Source organism: Grampus griseus (genome assembly GCF_964374135.1).
Source record: "Grampus griseus genome assembly, chromosome: 4".
NCBI lineage: Eukaryota > Metazoa > Chordata > Mammalia > Artiodactyla > Delphinidae > Grampus > Grampus griseus.
Genome location: NC_138997.1, coordinates 25,163,541 through 25,179,098, shown reverse-complemented (window position 1 = coordinate 25,179,098; position 15,558 = coordinate 25,163,541). Strand labels below are relative to the sequence as shown.

The 15,558-nt window shown below is 39.7% G+C and overlaps 1 protein-coding gene across 1 annotated transcript in view; it reads left to right on the top strand.

Annotated features, from left to right (window-relative positions):
* SLC10A7 (solute carrier family 10 member 7) overlaps nucleotides 1-15,558 on the top strand; it is a 250,841-nt gene that overhangs the window by 197,175 nt on the left and 38,108 nt on the right. The window contains exons 8-9 of the mRNA XM_082653781.1: nucleotides 4,562-4,727; nucleotides 5,870-5,921. Of these exons, the coding sequence (XP_082509907.1) occupies nucleotides 4,562-4,727; nucleotides 5,870-5,921 (218 nt within the window). The remainder of the gene's footprint in view (nucleotides 1-4,561; nucleotides 4,728-5,869; nucleotides 5,922-15,558) is intronic.

Sequence of the window (15,558 nt, the reverse complement as noted above, 5' to 3'; positions counted from 1 at the left end):
ACTACTATTATATCCATTTTAGAGATGAGGCATAGGGAAGTTAAGGAATTTGCCCAAGATGACAAAGTAAGAAGCTCCAAAGTCTGTACCTTGAACCTCTACGCTATTATTCCCTCAGGAAATAGAGGTCAGAGTCCTGCTCATCCACCTGACTAGCTTTTTAACATTTATTCAAGCTGTTTGGGGTCTCTATGCCCTTGTTTACAGCTGTAAACTGAGCAGGATAATATCTGCACGACCTCGCTCCTGAGAATGGAAGTAAATAGAGGGAAAGAATTTTTGAAAAGTGCAGTAGATGACGGGTGCGTCTTGTATTCATCTATTATTATTGTTTCTACTTTTTTAGAAAGTGTACAGATATTTTGAATCTACTCAATATTTAATAAGCGTTACATAATTGGATTTGATATCATATCCCTTACTATACATTTCAACAGAATATTAATGAAGAAACAAAGCAGCTTATGAAAATGTATGGATTCAGTGGAATGGGGATAAAAATTGAAGATAACAAGAAAGAAGCAGACTCACAGATACACACAACAAACAAGTGGTTACCAGTGGGGAGGGGGAGGGGGAGGTGCAAGCTGCTGGGTGTAAGATGGGCTCAAGGATGTATTGTGCAATACGGGGAATAGAGTCAACATTTTGTAATAACTGTAGATGGAAAGCAACCTTTAAAAATTGTATTAAAGTTTAAAAAGTGTTTTTAAATAAAAACAAATGAAAAAAATAATCTTAAAAAATTGAAGCCAACTGAAGAAATTTTAAAATTCAGACTTAACATGAAAAATTATCCATTGTATATCCCCACTCAGAAATCAATTCATAAGTATAGAGACAGAGTAGAAAGAAAAACATAAGAAAATACCCCGAAAAAGAAAATGAAGAAAACAAAATGATGGCTGTTACACTTCTCACTTACTTCTGCATATCAACCTTCTTCACCTAAGATGTGTTATTTTTCCAGGGGTTCAGCTTGGAGGTCATGCAGTAATTGACATGTCACTCAGCTTATTAGAAGTACAGGGATTCGAATTTTAGTTTCCCTTTAACCTTTCCTTGTGCTTAATTTAAAAAAAAGAAAATGAAAATGTAGAAGGTGAGACAATAAAATAAAAAGTTTCCTGAGGAGGATTTTTTTCCCCTTCTCTCTCCACAGGGAAAAGCAAAAAAGTCATTTAATTTTGAATGCTTGCGTTTCTGTGAGCTAGAGTTTAGAAGAAAGTCATTAGGAGGATGCAGGATTTGGAGCCCGTGTTTCTTGCCTATTGAAAGAATCCTAATATACTAGGAGGCTTTGAGTACTTTGTAATGAAGAAAGAGGTAATAAGGTTGACTAAGTCAAATCACAGCTTATAAAGTTGATTGATGATTACAGATTTGTCTTGGTTTTTAAAATGGCTTTGACTTTCGAGTTACACCTCATTCATATTTATTTGTTTATTTTGTCAGAGGGCTCGATGGTAGTGGAAGAAGACGCTTTTATTGGGTGGGCCAAAAGGTTCATTTGGTTTTTTCTGTAAGATGGCTCTAGTAGCACTTAGTTGTCTTTAACTTCATTCGAAACAATTTTGTTAGATTGTATGTGACAGCTGTCATATCAGCGTGCATTTAAAAAAGAAGACATCAAAATTGGTGAACTTTTGTGTAGCCATTTTAATATTGAAGATGGAAGAGAAAAAGCAACATTTTCAGCATATTATGCTTTATTATTTCAAGAAAGGTAAAAATGCAATTGAAACACAAAGAAAGATTTGTGCAGCGTATGGAGAAGGTGCTGTGACTGACCGAGCGTGTCAAAAGTGGTCTGCGAAGTTTCGCGCTGGAGATTTCTCGCTGGACGATGCCCCATGGTCAGGTACACCAGTTGAAGTTGATAGCGATCAAGTCGAGATATTAATTGAGAACAGTCAATGTTATACCATGTGGGAGATAGCCGACATACTCAAAATATCTAAATCAAGCACTGAAAATCATTTGCACCAGCTTGGTTATGTCCATCGCTTTGATGTTTGTGTTCAACGTAAGTTAAGCGAAAAAAACCTTCTTGACCATATTTCCGCATGCAATTCTCTACTGAAACGTAATGAAAACATTCTGTTTTTGAAACAAATCATGAGGGGCGATGAAAAGTGGATACTGTACAATAATGTGGAACGGAAGAGATCATGGAGCAAGTGAAATGAACCACCACCAAGCACACCAAATGCCGGTATTCAATCAAAGAAGGTGATGTTGTGTATATGGTGGGATTGGAAGGGAGTCCTCTATTATGAGCTCCTTCTGGAAAACTGAGCGATTAATTCCAACAAGTACTGCTCCCAGTTAGACCAACTGAAAGCAGCACTTGACGAAAAGCGTCCAGAATTAGTCAACAGAAAATGCATAATCCTCCAACAGGATAACGCAAGACCATATGTTTCTTCGATGACCAGTCAAAAACTGTTACAGCTTGGCTGGGAAGTTCTGATTCAACTGTTGTATTCACCAGACATTGCACCTTCAGATTTCCATTTATTTCTGTCCTTACAAAGTTCTCTTAATGCAAAAAATTTCAGTTCCCTGGAAGACTGTAGAAGGCACGTGGAACAGTTCTTTGCTCAAAAAGATAAAAAGTTTTGGGAAGATGGAATTATGAAGTTGACTGAAAAATGGCAGAAGGTAGTGGAACAAAAGGGTGAATATGTTTTTCGATAAAGTTCTTTGAAAATGAAAAATGTGTCTTTTATTTTTACTTAAAAACCGAAGGCACTTTTTGGCCAACCCAATACTTTTGGAATTGGGATCATACATTCTATAACCTATTGCAAAGAGAGGACTTCTGTGTTTTTAACCATTATATATTAAAACAGAATTGGAGGACAGTATCAATTTCAATAACTCTGTGTAATTTCCATTTATTTTATTTCCTGAAGAAGTTGGGTTGCACTGAATTGGACCAATTACCAGCTTTATGCTACCAGAAACAACAGATTATGAAATGACCTTTTAAGTGAAGTCTCTGTAGCCTTCTATTAAGCAGCTACCCCCATGGTGACATATCCGAACATGGGACTATCTGGGTCCCTCAAGCACCAAAATTTGTGTGCTGATACATCAGTCCATAATACTATGTGACACAACTACTCTTATTTCTCTCTACCTCACTACATTTAAACTTTAAAGAAAGAAATGAACACTAGATAAGTTACTGTGGTTTCGGATCACTTGTGCAAAAACAAAACATGATTTTTTATAAATTCACCTGTAACTTTAATTACAAGATCTACTTTTTCAAAATATTTAACCACTATTTATCTCTCTCTATAAAACCCTCGTTCTCCTCCCGCCCCACCCAACCTTCAAGGTGCTGCACCTATACTTCACACCAACTGGTCAGCTTTCTGCCAGGACACCCTTTTTCAACACTTGTTTTACTTACTGAGCACTTGAGATCGGAGGAGATCGATCCAATAGCCGTTTGTTCACAGGTTCTCTGGAGAGTCGTTTATTTATTCTTGAGTATCTGTGAAGGCATGCCTCATTGCGAATTAAGCCTTTTTAGTGACAGAGTGGAAGATGACAGAACCCCATCAGCCTTGTCAGGAGAAGTTCCCTGACCTCATTATTGCTAATGGATCATGGTAATTCAGCCTGTTGTGAAATCTCATGTTCAATTATGCAGGATAATGAGTGACTCAAAACTTAATGTCTCTCAACTCTAGTCTTCATTATCGGGTTTGTTCAGCTTCTTCCAAAAGCCAAAGGTTTTAAATAGAGTGGTTCACTTTTATATCCAGACTTAAAGTTATCGCCAATGTTCAGGCTGTCCTTATTTGAAATATCTGACTTGATTTTAAAATGTGAGAGGATTGCCATATAACTTTATATTTCACTCATCCTTTTGTAGGAAAGTTAGGACAGGTTTATTCATTTTTAAGTGTTAATTCTGGAATTCTAAAAGCATGCAAATGGCATTTGTCTTTGGATTCACAAAAACTCTAGATATTCAGAGTCTGAATTATTTAAACTCCCACAACACATGCACTTTTGCTTTTCAAGCATGAGTTATAATTTAATTAAAAACTTCTGGTGCATTGCTAGCATTTTAAATATTAATATGTTCCATGGATCATTTTCGATTATCTACTGTCTTGAAATTCTTGAAGATGTCAGACTGTTAAGATTCCCAAAGTTGCACTTGGAATTGTCCATCGAGGCAAAGGGGACTGTGATAATTACACACATCCATTAGGATCAGCAGAAGAGATAAACTTTGGGGAGGCTTAATGGGCATGTCTCAGTGACAGCTAGCAAAGAGCATTTGGCATGATTAAGGATGGATTTGAATGCAGTGGAAAATATACTGTCCTTATGGACACCAGTGGAAGTTGCACTACAAATGTTAAATTCCCCAGGAGAAGAGTGGTGTGGCAGGGAAGCTTTGAAATCCCCTATGGCCATCCTCCAAATTATTCTCTTTCCTTTATGTCTTTCTGCTGTCAGAATCACTTTGCAATGCCCAATTCAACTCCCTCCACATCTGAAAAGAGGCAAACTGTTGGTCTCTGTGTTTCAGATTGTCCGAAGATACATCAAGGACTGGCTTGAAAGAAAGAAGCCTCCTTTTGGTGCTGTCAGCAGCAGCGTGCTCCTCGTGATAATCTACACAACCTTCTGTGACACGTTCTCGAACCCAGATATCGACCTGGATAGATTCAGTCTTATTCTCATACTGTTCATAAGTAAGTTGGAAGGTGGGATACCCTTGCTATCTCCTCAGCCTCCTCAATAGCAAAGCAAAGCCATCTGTGGTCCCTAAATTCATTGCCAATATTCATTTGCTTAGAAAAGAATACTTCCTTTTGTGTTGCATGTACGGACTCAGTGACTTTATCGTATGTATCTGTTCTTTAGAAAGACATCAGTTATGCACTTATGACATAATCTCCTGTGTTTTTTATGTCTGATTTACAATAGTTGATGCCAGATGAAAGAAGCCATAATATTTGTCAAATTCAAATGCTAGATTGAGCACTTTTTTGCCAATTTATTTTATTGTAACTTGAAGCTAATCTTACCCTTTATTGTGAATTAAAAGTAGGATTTATAATCTATGGTACTGTCGTTTTCTAAGTATAGTAATTGGCTGCATTGGTTAAAATGTGACTATTTACATAATGTTTTCTATTAAAATATACCCAAAGTAATATCATTTCATTTTAAGAAGCAGCAGGCTATAAAATGCAAGTAACTGCTAGGGTCCAAAACTAACCTTTTGTTCTATTTACCCAGTAATACCAAAGACTACTTTGGTAATTATAATATCAAAGAATGTTTTGTTATTAAAATCAACATGAGTCATTCCAAAATATATGTTATATGCTACCACATTTATGCTATTTGCTATTATTCATAGTACAAACCAGCTCTTCCGAAATTGAACAAATAACCAAACTTTAAATCAAAGAGGGTTTTAGAGTTACCCTGAGTAGCAAATATCATAGGTTATATCTGAGGATATCTTCACTAAGAACAAGTTGAGGGACTTCCCTGGCAGTCCAGTGGTTAAGACTCTACGCTTCCACTGCCGGGGGCCCAGGTGCGCTTTCACTGCAGGGGGCCCGGGTTCGATCCCTGGTTGGAGAACTAAGATCCCGCATGCTGCGAGGCGTGGAAAAAATAAAATAAAAAGAACAAGTTGAGTCCCACTAGTTTAAATGATTCTGTCAGTTTAGCAATGTGTGTGTGTTTCACTTATTCGTTTGTTTATATTTCTATTTGAATTCCCATAAGTTTCAGATAAAACGAAGCATACCAGTAAGTATGCTACAGATACTGATTCTACAGTGCTAATTTAGATTTAATCTTTTTGTTTTTTCTTCAGTCTGTTCCATTCAGCTGAGTTTTATGCTTTTAACATTCATCTTTTCAACGAGGTAAGTGACCTGGTATCTCTTGTTGTTAATTTCCTAATGGACGAATCATGCTCTTTACTTGGCTTCCAGGCCCCTACATGCTTCTACTTGGTCTCCTGTCTCCCGACTGTTGTATCTTGCTCCTGCCGCCCTCAAGTTGTAGAAGTTACCGAAGGATCTGTTCTTGGCCCTCGTTTCATTATTCACATTTTGTGCGTAGGCAGCCTCCTCCGTTCTGCTGGCTCGAGCTCTCAGCTTCCTGCTGATGAAGCCTAGACCTTACACTGCCCTGTTTTCTGGAGCTCTGGCCCTGCTCATCACTTACCATTTGGATATCTTCACCGGACTGTCTTAACAAGACCTCACACTCACCCGTGCTTTTTCCACTGCACTAAACTCAAAATATTCAAAATGGAATTAATCTTTTTCCCCAGTACTTCCTCTTTCTCTCATATTTTTTAATGGAACTACCGTCCATGGAGTTACTCAGACTGGAATCCTTCACATTATTATTTTTTCAATGTCTTGATCCCACCTCGGTGCTCTCCAAGCCCGTTCCCTAATTCAGGCTCTCGCTGCCTCTTTCTCCCTAGACTGTTGCCATGCATGTCTTACTGTTATTCTTCATTTCCAGACCGAGCTTTTCTTGTGTATTTCATACTGCTTCCAATAACTCAGAGTCCTGATAATAGGTCTCCTGTTCAGAGACCTTCAATGGTCAGCCAGTGCCTGCAGAATGAGGTTCATTTTGGGGGGCTAAGTGAACCACTACTAGCATTCACACTATCTAAGCTTTAGGTTGAGGTAAAATCTTTGCTGTTCCCTGGAAGAACCTCAAGCATTCTCATTTCTGTCCTTTGCTTAGGCTGACCCCATGTCAAAATTCGTCTCCATGTCCTGGTTCATCTTTCCTGTTCTTAAAGCCTCACTTCTTCCACCAGTATTATACATTCAACAGATATGACTTAAGCCTTTGGTAGGAGAAAGTTACCACAGTGAATACCACAAATAATGATTTTGATCCTGTATGAGTTTATAGACTAGATATATGCATTGGTAACTGAGTGTTCTCTTAGTGCGACAGTAACACAACCTGGAGTCAATTCAAAGAAGAAGGCACTCCCAAAGAGAGTGGTAGAACAAGACTCCATGGAGGAGATGGGATTTGACGTGAGTCATAAAGAATAGCTAATTATTCAGCAAACACAGATGCAAAGAGGGAGTTCTTGGAAGAAGAAATAGTAAAGCAAATGTAGACATGCAAACACACACACACACAAAGACCTGGTGGAACAATAGGAGTAGAGGAAAATGAAAAATAATAATAGTAACTGGAAAAGTAAGCTTGGGCCAGATTGCGAGGGCCTTGAATGCCAGGTGCTGGCAATGAGCTGCCACAAGGCAAGGGGCCTGCGTTGTTTATGGGGCCTGAAATAGCATCAGAGCATGGATGGCTCAGGCCTCACATTAGGCACTTGGCTCTTAGAGCACTTGCTATAGCACGAGGCCAGTTGTAAACAGTCAATAAAAATTTATTGATTGGTGTAATTTGAAGCATTTTCCCAGGCTTGTGGTTGTGATTTATGAAGTAAGAGTAGAGCCTGGAGCCGTTAAGTCACAGAGAAAATGTGACTTAATTGGGTAAGTCTGAGAGTAGGAGCTATTTTAAAGTTCTTTCTGTAAATGGCTTGTTAACGTCACCTTCGAAAAGATGTTTGCCTTCCGCTGGCTGTTTGTTTGCTGGTCCTTGTGGCCGAAGTAATCCTCAGACCCAGTCATCCTATCGTATCAGACTGTCAGTGACTGAAAAATTCCTTGAAAAGCACAGAATAGCCACTACTGGGATTGCTGAAGGAGGGCTGGGGGAGGGGAGTATCACAACTAGTTGAATTCGAAGTGAGAATTGTCAGCATGGAGTAGGCTGGGCTTTCATAAAGCCTTGTGGTTTTGAGGCCCTTCTATTCTGCCTTATTCTGCCTTCACTAAAGTTCTGTTGTGTTTTGAACTTGCTTGGCCCACTGCCAGACATGCCTGTTCTTTGGTAAACAACAGAATATGGAGTAGCTGTAATCGTGCTCCTGGGTAGTGGTTGTGTAGCCCCAAAATATGCCATTAAAATTTGGAAATGTTTCAATTAGACAAAATTTATGATTTTCACATTCTGTTTTCATGCTGGAAGACCCCATAGCACTTGAGGATTTTATTGGAGGAATGAAAAATACCAACATTTATTGAACCCTACACTGTGCCAGGCACTGTGCTAGGGATTGTGCATATGTTATTTTGTGTAAGTCTGACAGCAGAAGACTAGGTTACTATGCATTTTTGTTGCTACTTTGCAGATGATGACCCACACTTAGAGTTGTTTAGGGACTTGCCTAAAATCAGATTTTAGTAGTTTAGTAACTTACCCAAAATCAGATGGCAAATACTGCACTTAGAACTGAAATTCATCTCCATTTGACATTTCCAAAAGAATTTACCCATGCTTTTTCCACTGCACTAAACTACTTCAATTAATTTTAATGTTCACAATCCTTGTTTTGGTTGGGGAATTTGTAGAGAGCATATAACTGGATTCTCCAAGTTCACACACACACACAAATTAGTCAAAGATACCAAGAGTTAGAACTAGGACCCATTGGTTTATTCTCTGAGTTCTTTTCTTTTCCTACTTTTTGTTCCTTCCTTCTTAAAATTAGTGAAATTGGCCTGTGGTGGGTTTTTTCTTTTCTTTTACTTGCCAATTCAGTAAAGCTAAAACCAATCCAGATATCCAGAGACAAAAATCTCAGCATAGAAATCAGTCTGTCTTTTTTGTACAGCATGCCACTGACCTCTGATGGTGGAAGTTTAGCATAAACCAGGAGAGACCCAGCCTAGAAAATTCAACTTCCCTGCAACACTTGTTTACCTGGTTAATATTTCTTAGGTTTACAGACCTGACATGTTACCATTGTGTAGCATGTCATTGTGTCTGGCAGGGGAGCCTCTTCTACTTTGAGTATTTAAAATACATTTGAGAGTTGTTATTCTGTGTTCTCATTTATCTGTCTACAGAAGAGCATCAGGGTTAAAAATTCCAACTCTGGAGTCAGACAGACTCAAGTTTCAATCCTGTTTAATAACTTTGTAACTTTTGTCCGTTTCCTCATTGATAAAATGGAGATAGTAGTAGTACCTATCTCATAGGGTCATTTGGAGAATTAAATAATACGCACATAAAGCCCTCAGCATAATACCTAGTATATAGTAAGTGCTCAAGAAATGTTAGCTACTGTAAAATATTTGCTATATCACAGTAGCGTATGTTATTTCAAAAACTAATTATGGAAGAGAGAGAATTAGCATTTCTAGTTTTGCAATATATTCTTTTGGACGTTTCTCTGTCACAGTTGCTAGGAATGGGGAGTTGATTCATCAAACCAAGAGTCCACTGTCCATAGTGACCTAAGCTTTCTGCAACTTTCAGAAGCTTCAAAGGTAGAAGAAAAAAGTTGAAAAAGCTTAGAAAAATAAAGCAGTAATTGGGAGCCTTTTAAAAGTATATACAAGATAGTTTGGTAGATTGATAACTAGAGTAATAGAAACCTAGATTGTCCCTAGAGTGACAAAAGAAACTATTAAGAAAGGAAAAGGAAGAAAACAAATATAAATATTTGCATTAGGTGGTTTAGCCCTTATCAGTACATTTTCAACCAGATGTCTCATTCAGCCTCAGGCCATAGTCCTGGGAGGGAAGGAGAGTGACCTGGAGGGCAGGAGAGGGAGAAAGGGAGGGAAGGAGAGAAGAGGAGCATTGTTATTTCCTGGGAAGTCTCCTAGCCATTTCAGAGATGGGCCGACTAAGCCAGAGCTCTGGGTAACTTGGTTAGTGCCACACAGCTGGTGATAGACGAGGTCTCCTAAAACGAGTAAAGACAAAAATGGGACCTAATGAAACTTAAAAGCTTCTGTACAGCAAAGGAAACTATAAACAAGATGAAAAGACAACCCTCAGAATGGGAGAAAATATTTGCAAACGAATCAACAAAGGATTAATCTCCAAAATATGTAAACAGCTCATGCAGCTCAATATTAAAAAAAACAAACAAACAATCAAAAAGTGGGCAGAAGACCTAAATAGACATTTCTCCAAAGAAGACATACAGATGGCCAAGAGGCACAGGAAAAGCTGCTCAACATCATTAACTATTACAGAAATGCAAATCAAAATTACAATGAGGTATCACCTCACACCAGTTAGAATGGGCATCATCAGAAAATCTATAAACACAAATGCTGGAGAGGGTGTGGAGAAAAGGGAACCCTCTTGCACTGTTGGTGGGAATGTAAATTGATACAACCACTATGGAGAACAGTATGCAGGTTCCTCAAAAAACTAAAAATAGAATTACCATATGATCTAGCAATCCCAATACTGGGCATATACCCAGAGAAAACCATAATTCAAAAAGACACATGCAGCCCAATGTTCATTGCAGCACTATTTACTATAGCCAGGACATGGAAGCAACCTAAATGCCCATCGACAGACGAATGGATAAAGGAGTGGTACATATATACGATAGAATATTACTCAACCATAAAAAGGAACGAAATTGGGTCATTCGTAGAGACATGGATGGACCTAGAGACTGTCATACAGAATAAAGTAAGTCAGAAAGAGAAAAACAAATATTGTATATTAATGCATATATATAGAATCTAGAAAAATGGTACAGATGAACCGGTTTGCAAAGCAGAAATAGAAACACAGATGTAGAGAACAAACATATGGACACCAAGGGGGGAAAGCAGGGTGGGGATGGGTGATGGGATGAACTGGGAGATTGGGATTGACATATATACACTAATATGTATAAAATAGATAACTAATAAGAAACTGCTGTATAAAAAAAATGAAATAAAATTTCAAAAAAAAGAAGATGAGAAGCCCAGGTAAAGATTCTTAAACCATGTTCTGTTAAAAAAAAAAAAAAAGCCACACAGGTACAGAGGTTAACAAAGGAAAGTATTTCACGTGGAAGTTTCCCCCTGTAAAAACAGTGGGCTTAGACGGGACTATCTCAGAGGACCCTTTCTGCTCCACATTCTGTAATTCTGCTAGTAAAACCTTTTGACATGTTTTCCTTTGTGGGTACTCAAAGGAAGGCAAAATAAATATTATGTGGAAAACACTGAATGAAAGCTTTGTGAGAGAATAAAAAGACCAGTTGGGAAGAAAAGGAAATAAACATCTCGAGGGAAGCCAAAGTAATCAAAAGAATTATAAAAACAAGATAAAAAGAAAATCAATATTAAATAGAGATAAGGTAGAGTTCGAAAATAAATAGTAATGCGATTCCTTTCAAGAATGTGAGCAGACACAGTAGAGAGGATAATCACTGAAAATAATTATAGCCATTACCACTTAATATAATGTATGGGATACTTTGTTTCTCTGTGCGTTGTCACGACTTTTCACCATTTAACCACCCCTGAACAGAGCATGGGTGAGGGAGGGTTAGTTACCAGGATGGCTGCTCTCATCCACAATTGTGTGGTGATTTTGGTTATGGTTTTGAGTTTTTATAATGTTCTTCTCAGAAGGCAAACTTGTCTTCACAAATTGGGGCACCCTCCTTATTAGCTGTGTGACTTGAGGCAACTGTGCTTCAAGATCCCTTCAAACAAGACAAAAATACTGTTACCGTTTAAGGCTGTTCTATGAAGAAAGAAGAACTGGATGCAAAGTGCTTAGAAGAGTGCTCAATAAATGTTGACTGCAGGGCTTCCCTGGTGGCGCAGTGGTTGGGAGTCCGCCTGCCGATGCAGGGGACGCAGGTTCGTGCCCCGGCCCGGGAAGATCCAACATGCTGTGGAGCGGCTGGGCCCGTGAGCCATGGCCGCTGAGCCTGCGCGTCCGGAGCCTGTGCTCCGCAATGCGAGAGGCCACAACAGTGAGAGGCCCACGTACCGCAAAAAAAAAAAAAAAAAAAAAGTTGACTGCAAATCAACTATACTTCAATTAAAAAATATATATATATATATATGTGATAGAAAAAAATTTCTTCAATGTTTACTGCTATGGTTACTCACCATCCTTATCCTCTTCCTCCTTATCTTGGATGGAAGGTTAAGTGAGCACGTGCTCTGCTGGCTTCTCCAAGACCTGTGATGTGGAACAGTCTGTTACTGTAGACATAGAGTATACGTCAGCCCTATTTAGGTGGAGTATTGTTTTTAACCTCAAACATTCCATCTTTACATCCTGATTCTCTCTCCCCACTGAAGGACTTTGTGTCAGTAGGACCCTAGGGCAGTGTTCCAACCCACATCAGACCAGATACCTCCTGGTGTGGGCTTACCTTCGGTCTCCTTACCCCGGAGCAGAGGACAAGTAAGCATATCTTGCAAACATCCTCTTTCGCCACACTGGAAATGCTGCTCCAACATGGCAGCCAGCGCCAGATTAAATCAGAGCTTTCTTGGCCAGAGAGATCTAGACACATTAGAAATGGGTCAAGCAGAACAGCGTTCACCAAAGAAGAAGTGTACTGCCGGACTCCCTTGGAAGAAAACCAAACTGCCTAAATCCAGATGCAGCAGCAACTGGTTACAAACAAGGGCAGCCGAAGCCCTCAAAGGCCTTTGCAGTGTTATTGACACCAGAGCATTGACGGAGAAAGACCCCAGACTAGGCCAGCTGGCTCTGCCACGTGTTCCACAATCACAGCTGGGCATTCATTCCTGGAGACATCTTTTATTCATTGTGAATTGACCGTAGCTCATATTCCCCAGTCTGTTTATGTCAGGTTGTTCTCAGGCCTCAGTATTCCCTCAGACTTCTCTGTAGATGAATGAACTGCCTCACGCTTTGCACAGAAAGTAAACTCTCTGATGCAGATTCCCTCCACTTTCTTATTCTCCACCTGAAGATTTTCTGTATTGTTCACCCACCTTGTCTTCTTTTGCTTCCAGCTCACAGACTCTCAGACTGTAGGACACTCTCCTCTCCAGCTAATCTCAGTCTCATCCTCTCAGGCCCCTTTGAGGATGTGGCTTCGTCCATTATTTCTACCTGCTGTATCATCACTTTCTATGTATAAACAGGTTCGTCTCCATGGCCCTTTTCTTCTCTTCACCAGATTTCTTGAAAACACAGCCCCCTTCACTACTGCAAATTCAGTAAACTTAAACCTCAACTCCTGGGTCTCCTGCCCAGACCCTACTGGGCTTCCTCTTCCACTCCTTATTTCCATTAGTGCTTTGATACTTCTCTCAAAGTTTCTAATTTCTCTTCAATCTCTCTTCTTCTCTCAAGGCAACAATAACCGTAAAAGTATAAATTAGCTTTTTTTTTTTTTTTTTTTTGCGGTACATGGGCCTCTCACTGTTGTGGCCTCTCCCGTTGCGGACCACAGGCTCCGGACGCGCAGGCTCAGCGGCCATGGCTCACGGGCCCAGCCGCCCCGCGGCACGTGGGATCTTCCCGGACCGGGGCACGAACCCGTGTCCCCTGCATCGGCAGGCGGACTCTCAACCACTGCGCCACCAGGGAAGCCTTAAACTAGCATTTTTAAACACTTGCTATGTGCCCAGTTCTTAACAGATATTGGCATTTATCCTCACAATGACCCTAAGAGGCAGACAGTATTATCCCCATTTTATATCTAAGCAAAAGGATGGTCTGGATTTAAATTCCAGTGTGTTTCCCGCACTGCCTGTGCTCTTAAGCTGTTGGGAGGGAATATTTTGTAGAAGTTACCAGTTGACAAGTTCTTTTAATTCTATCTTCATGTCTCTTACCACCAGCTCCTGTACTCACTGTGATTCTTCAGGCCCTCATAGCTTTCTGCTCCCTGCCTGGGCTCATCAACTTAGCCTTATACTTGGCTGTGTGACTACTCTTCCTTAAGAACGGGTCTGACCATGCCATTCTACTGCCCCATGTCCTTCAGTAGTTCCCCTTATCCTATCTTATGGAGTCCACGCTCCTGGACGTGAGCGAGTGCCCCTGCACACAAGTCACCCTGGAGAGTCTGCGCTTTGCCAACTGCCTCCGGCACTTGCATGCTTCCGTTCTGCTCTCCCTTATCTAAAATCCGCATCTGCGCATGTCTAAACCTGTTCTTTAAAGCCTAGCTCAATTGTAATTTCCTCCAAGAAGTTCTCTACAGGCTTCATCATCATCCCCTACCCCCCTGACAAGCTTGAGATCATCCTCCCCTTCAGAACCAAAACATCCTCTCTAGAGACTCTCTCTCCCTTTCTCTCTCTCTCTCTTTCTTTCTCTCTCTTTCTCTGTCTCCCTCCCTCCTTCTCTTTCAACTGAGGTGAGACACCAAAAATTCAATTTGGAAAGATGTTATTAAAAAAAAAAAAAAAGGCTGCAGGTAAGACTGGTTAGGAAGCATGAGCTTACATGATTTTTCAAAGGAGAGGAGACTAAAGGGCAATTTAAATATTCTCTTAACATATGTACAGAGGAGCAGGTGGTGGAGGAGAGGGTCCTGCTCCCCTCCAGTGAGTATATAACAAAGAAACAGGATGTGGGATCTGCTGAGGGAAGCTTTTTCTCCCAGTGAAAGTTGTATATAAGGATGAGGTTACTAAGGGAAATGGTGGGGTCTCTTTCTTTAGACATACTTGACAATTGGTTAGATTGTTACATCTACAACTATATGCATGCAGTCGGGTTCTAGAACATTTTTCCGTTTGCTAGCCCTCTTGTCTGAGTTCAGGGCGGGAATGAACAGACTCACTATATCTTCAAACACTGATCGTGCAGGAAGGAATGGTTTCTAACATATCAAGGATGCAATAATAAAACTTACATTTCTAACCTTTTTGGTTCCTGGTTCTCTAAATCTTTATGATCTAAAATAGGAAATCTGAATATGATATTCACCAGTACTGATCCCCATAACGTTTAATGGATTTTGACTACACAAGATTTTTTTTATCCTTAACATATTATATAACAATAAAACAATGGCAGTTAAGCGCAGGCACAGGAGCCAGACTTGATTTAAATCCTGGCTCTGTCACTTCCTAGCTACGGGGTCCTGGGTAGGTTACATAACTTCTGTGTGCCTCAGTTTCCTCATCCATAAATAATGATATTGTATTGCCTACCTGATAGGGTTTTTGTCTTTATATGCAAAGACCTTAAGGGAATACCTGATACATAGTAATGGATAAAAATTGGTAATTTATTATTTTTACTAAAAACATATGATGTTAAACCTTTGTTCATACCGTGTATTTCTCAAAGGCCGTTGTTTGCTGCCAAAGGGATGTGTTGCTCCTTGAGGGAAGCCTTTTTGAAATACATTAACTCTTTTCAAGCCACTGGGTTAAAATCAAGTGATAGCCTAGTGACTGAGCTAACTTTCCTTGCTGCGTGATTTTTATAAAGTCTTGTGCCACAAGCTGATTACATATGTGATTTTAGAAGACCTCCACCACACATTTTTAAGACTGTCTCCTTTTCATGGATAAATGACTCAGAAATTATTCTCTAAAAAGAAATTTGGACATTTCTGTACATTTGGGTATAGAATTACTTCTGTCACCAGGACTGATCAAAGGGATGTTAGCACAAAGGTAGGTACTACGTTTGATTGAGGATGTCTTAAATGTGCTTTTTATTTGTAAAACACTTCTTTCTTTT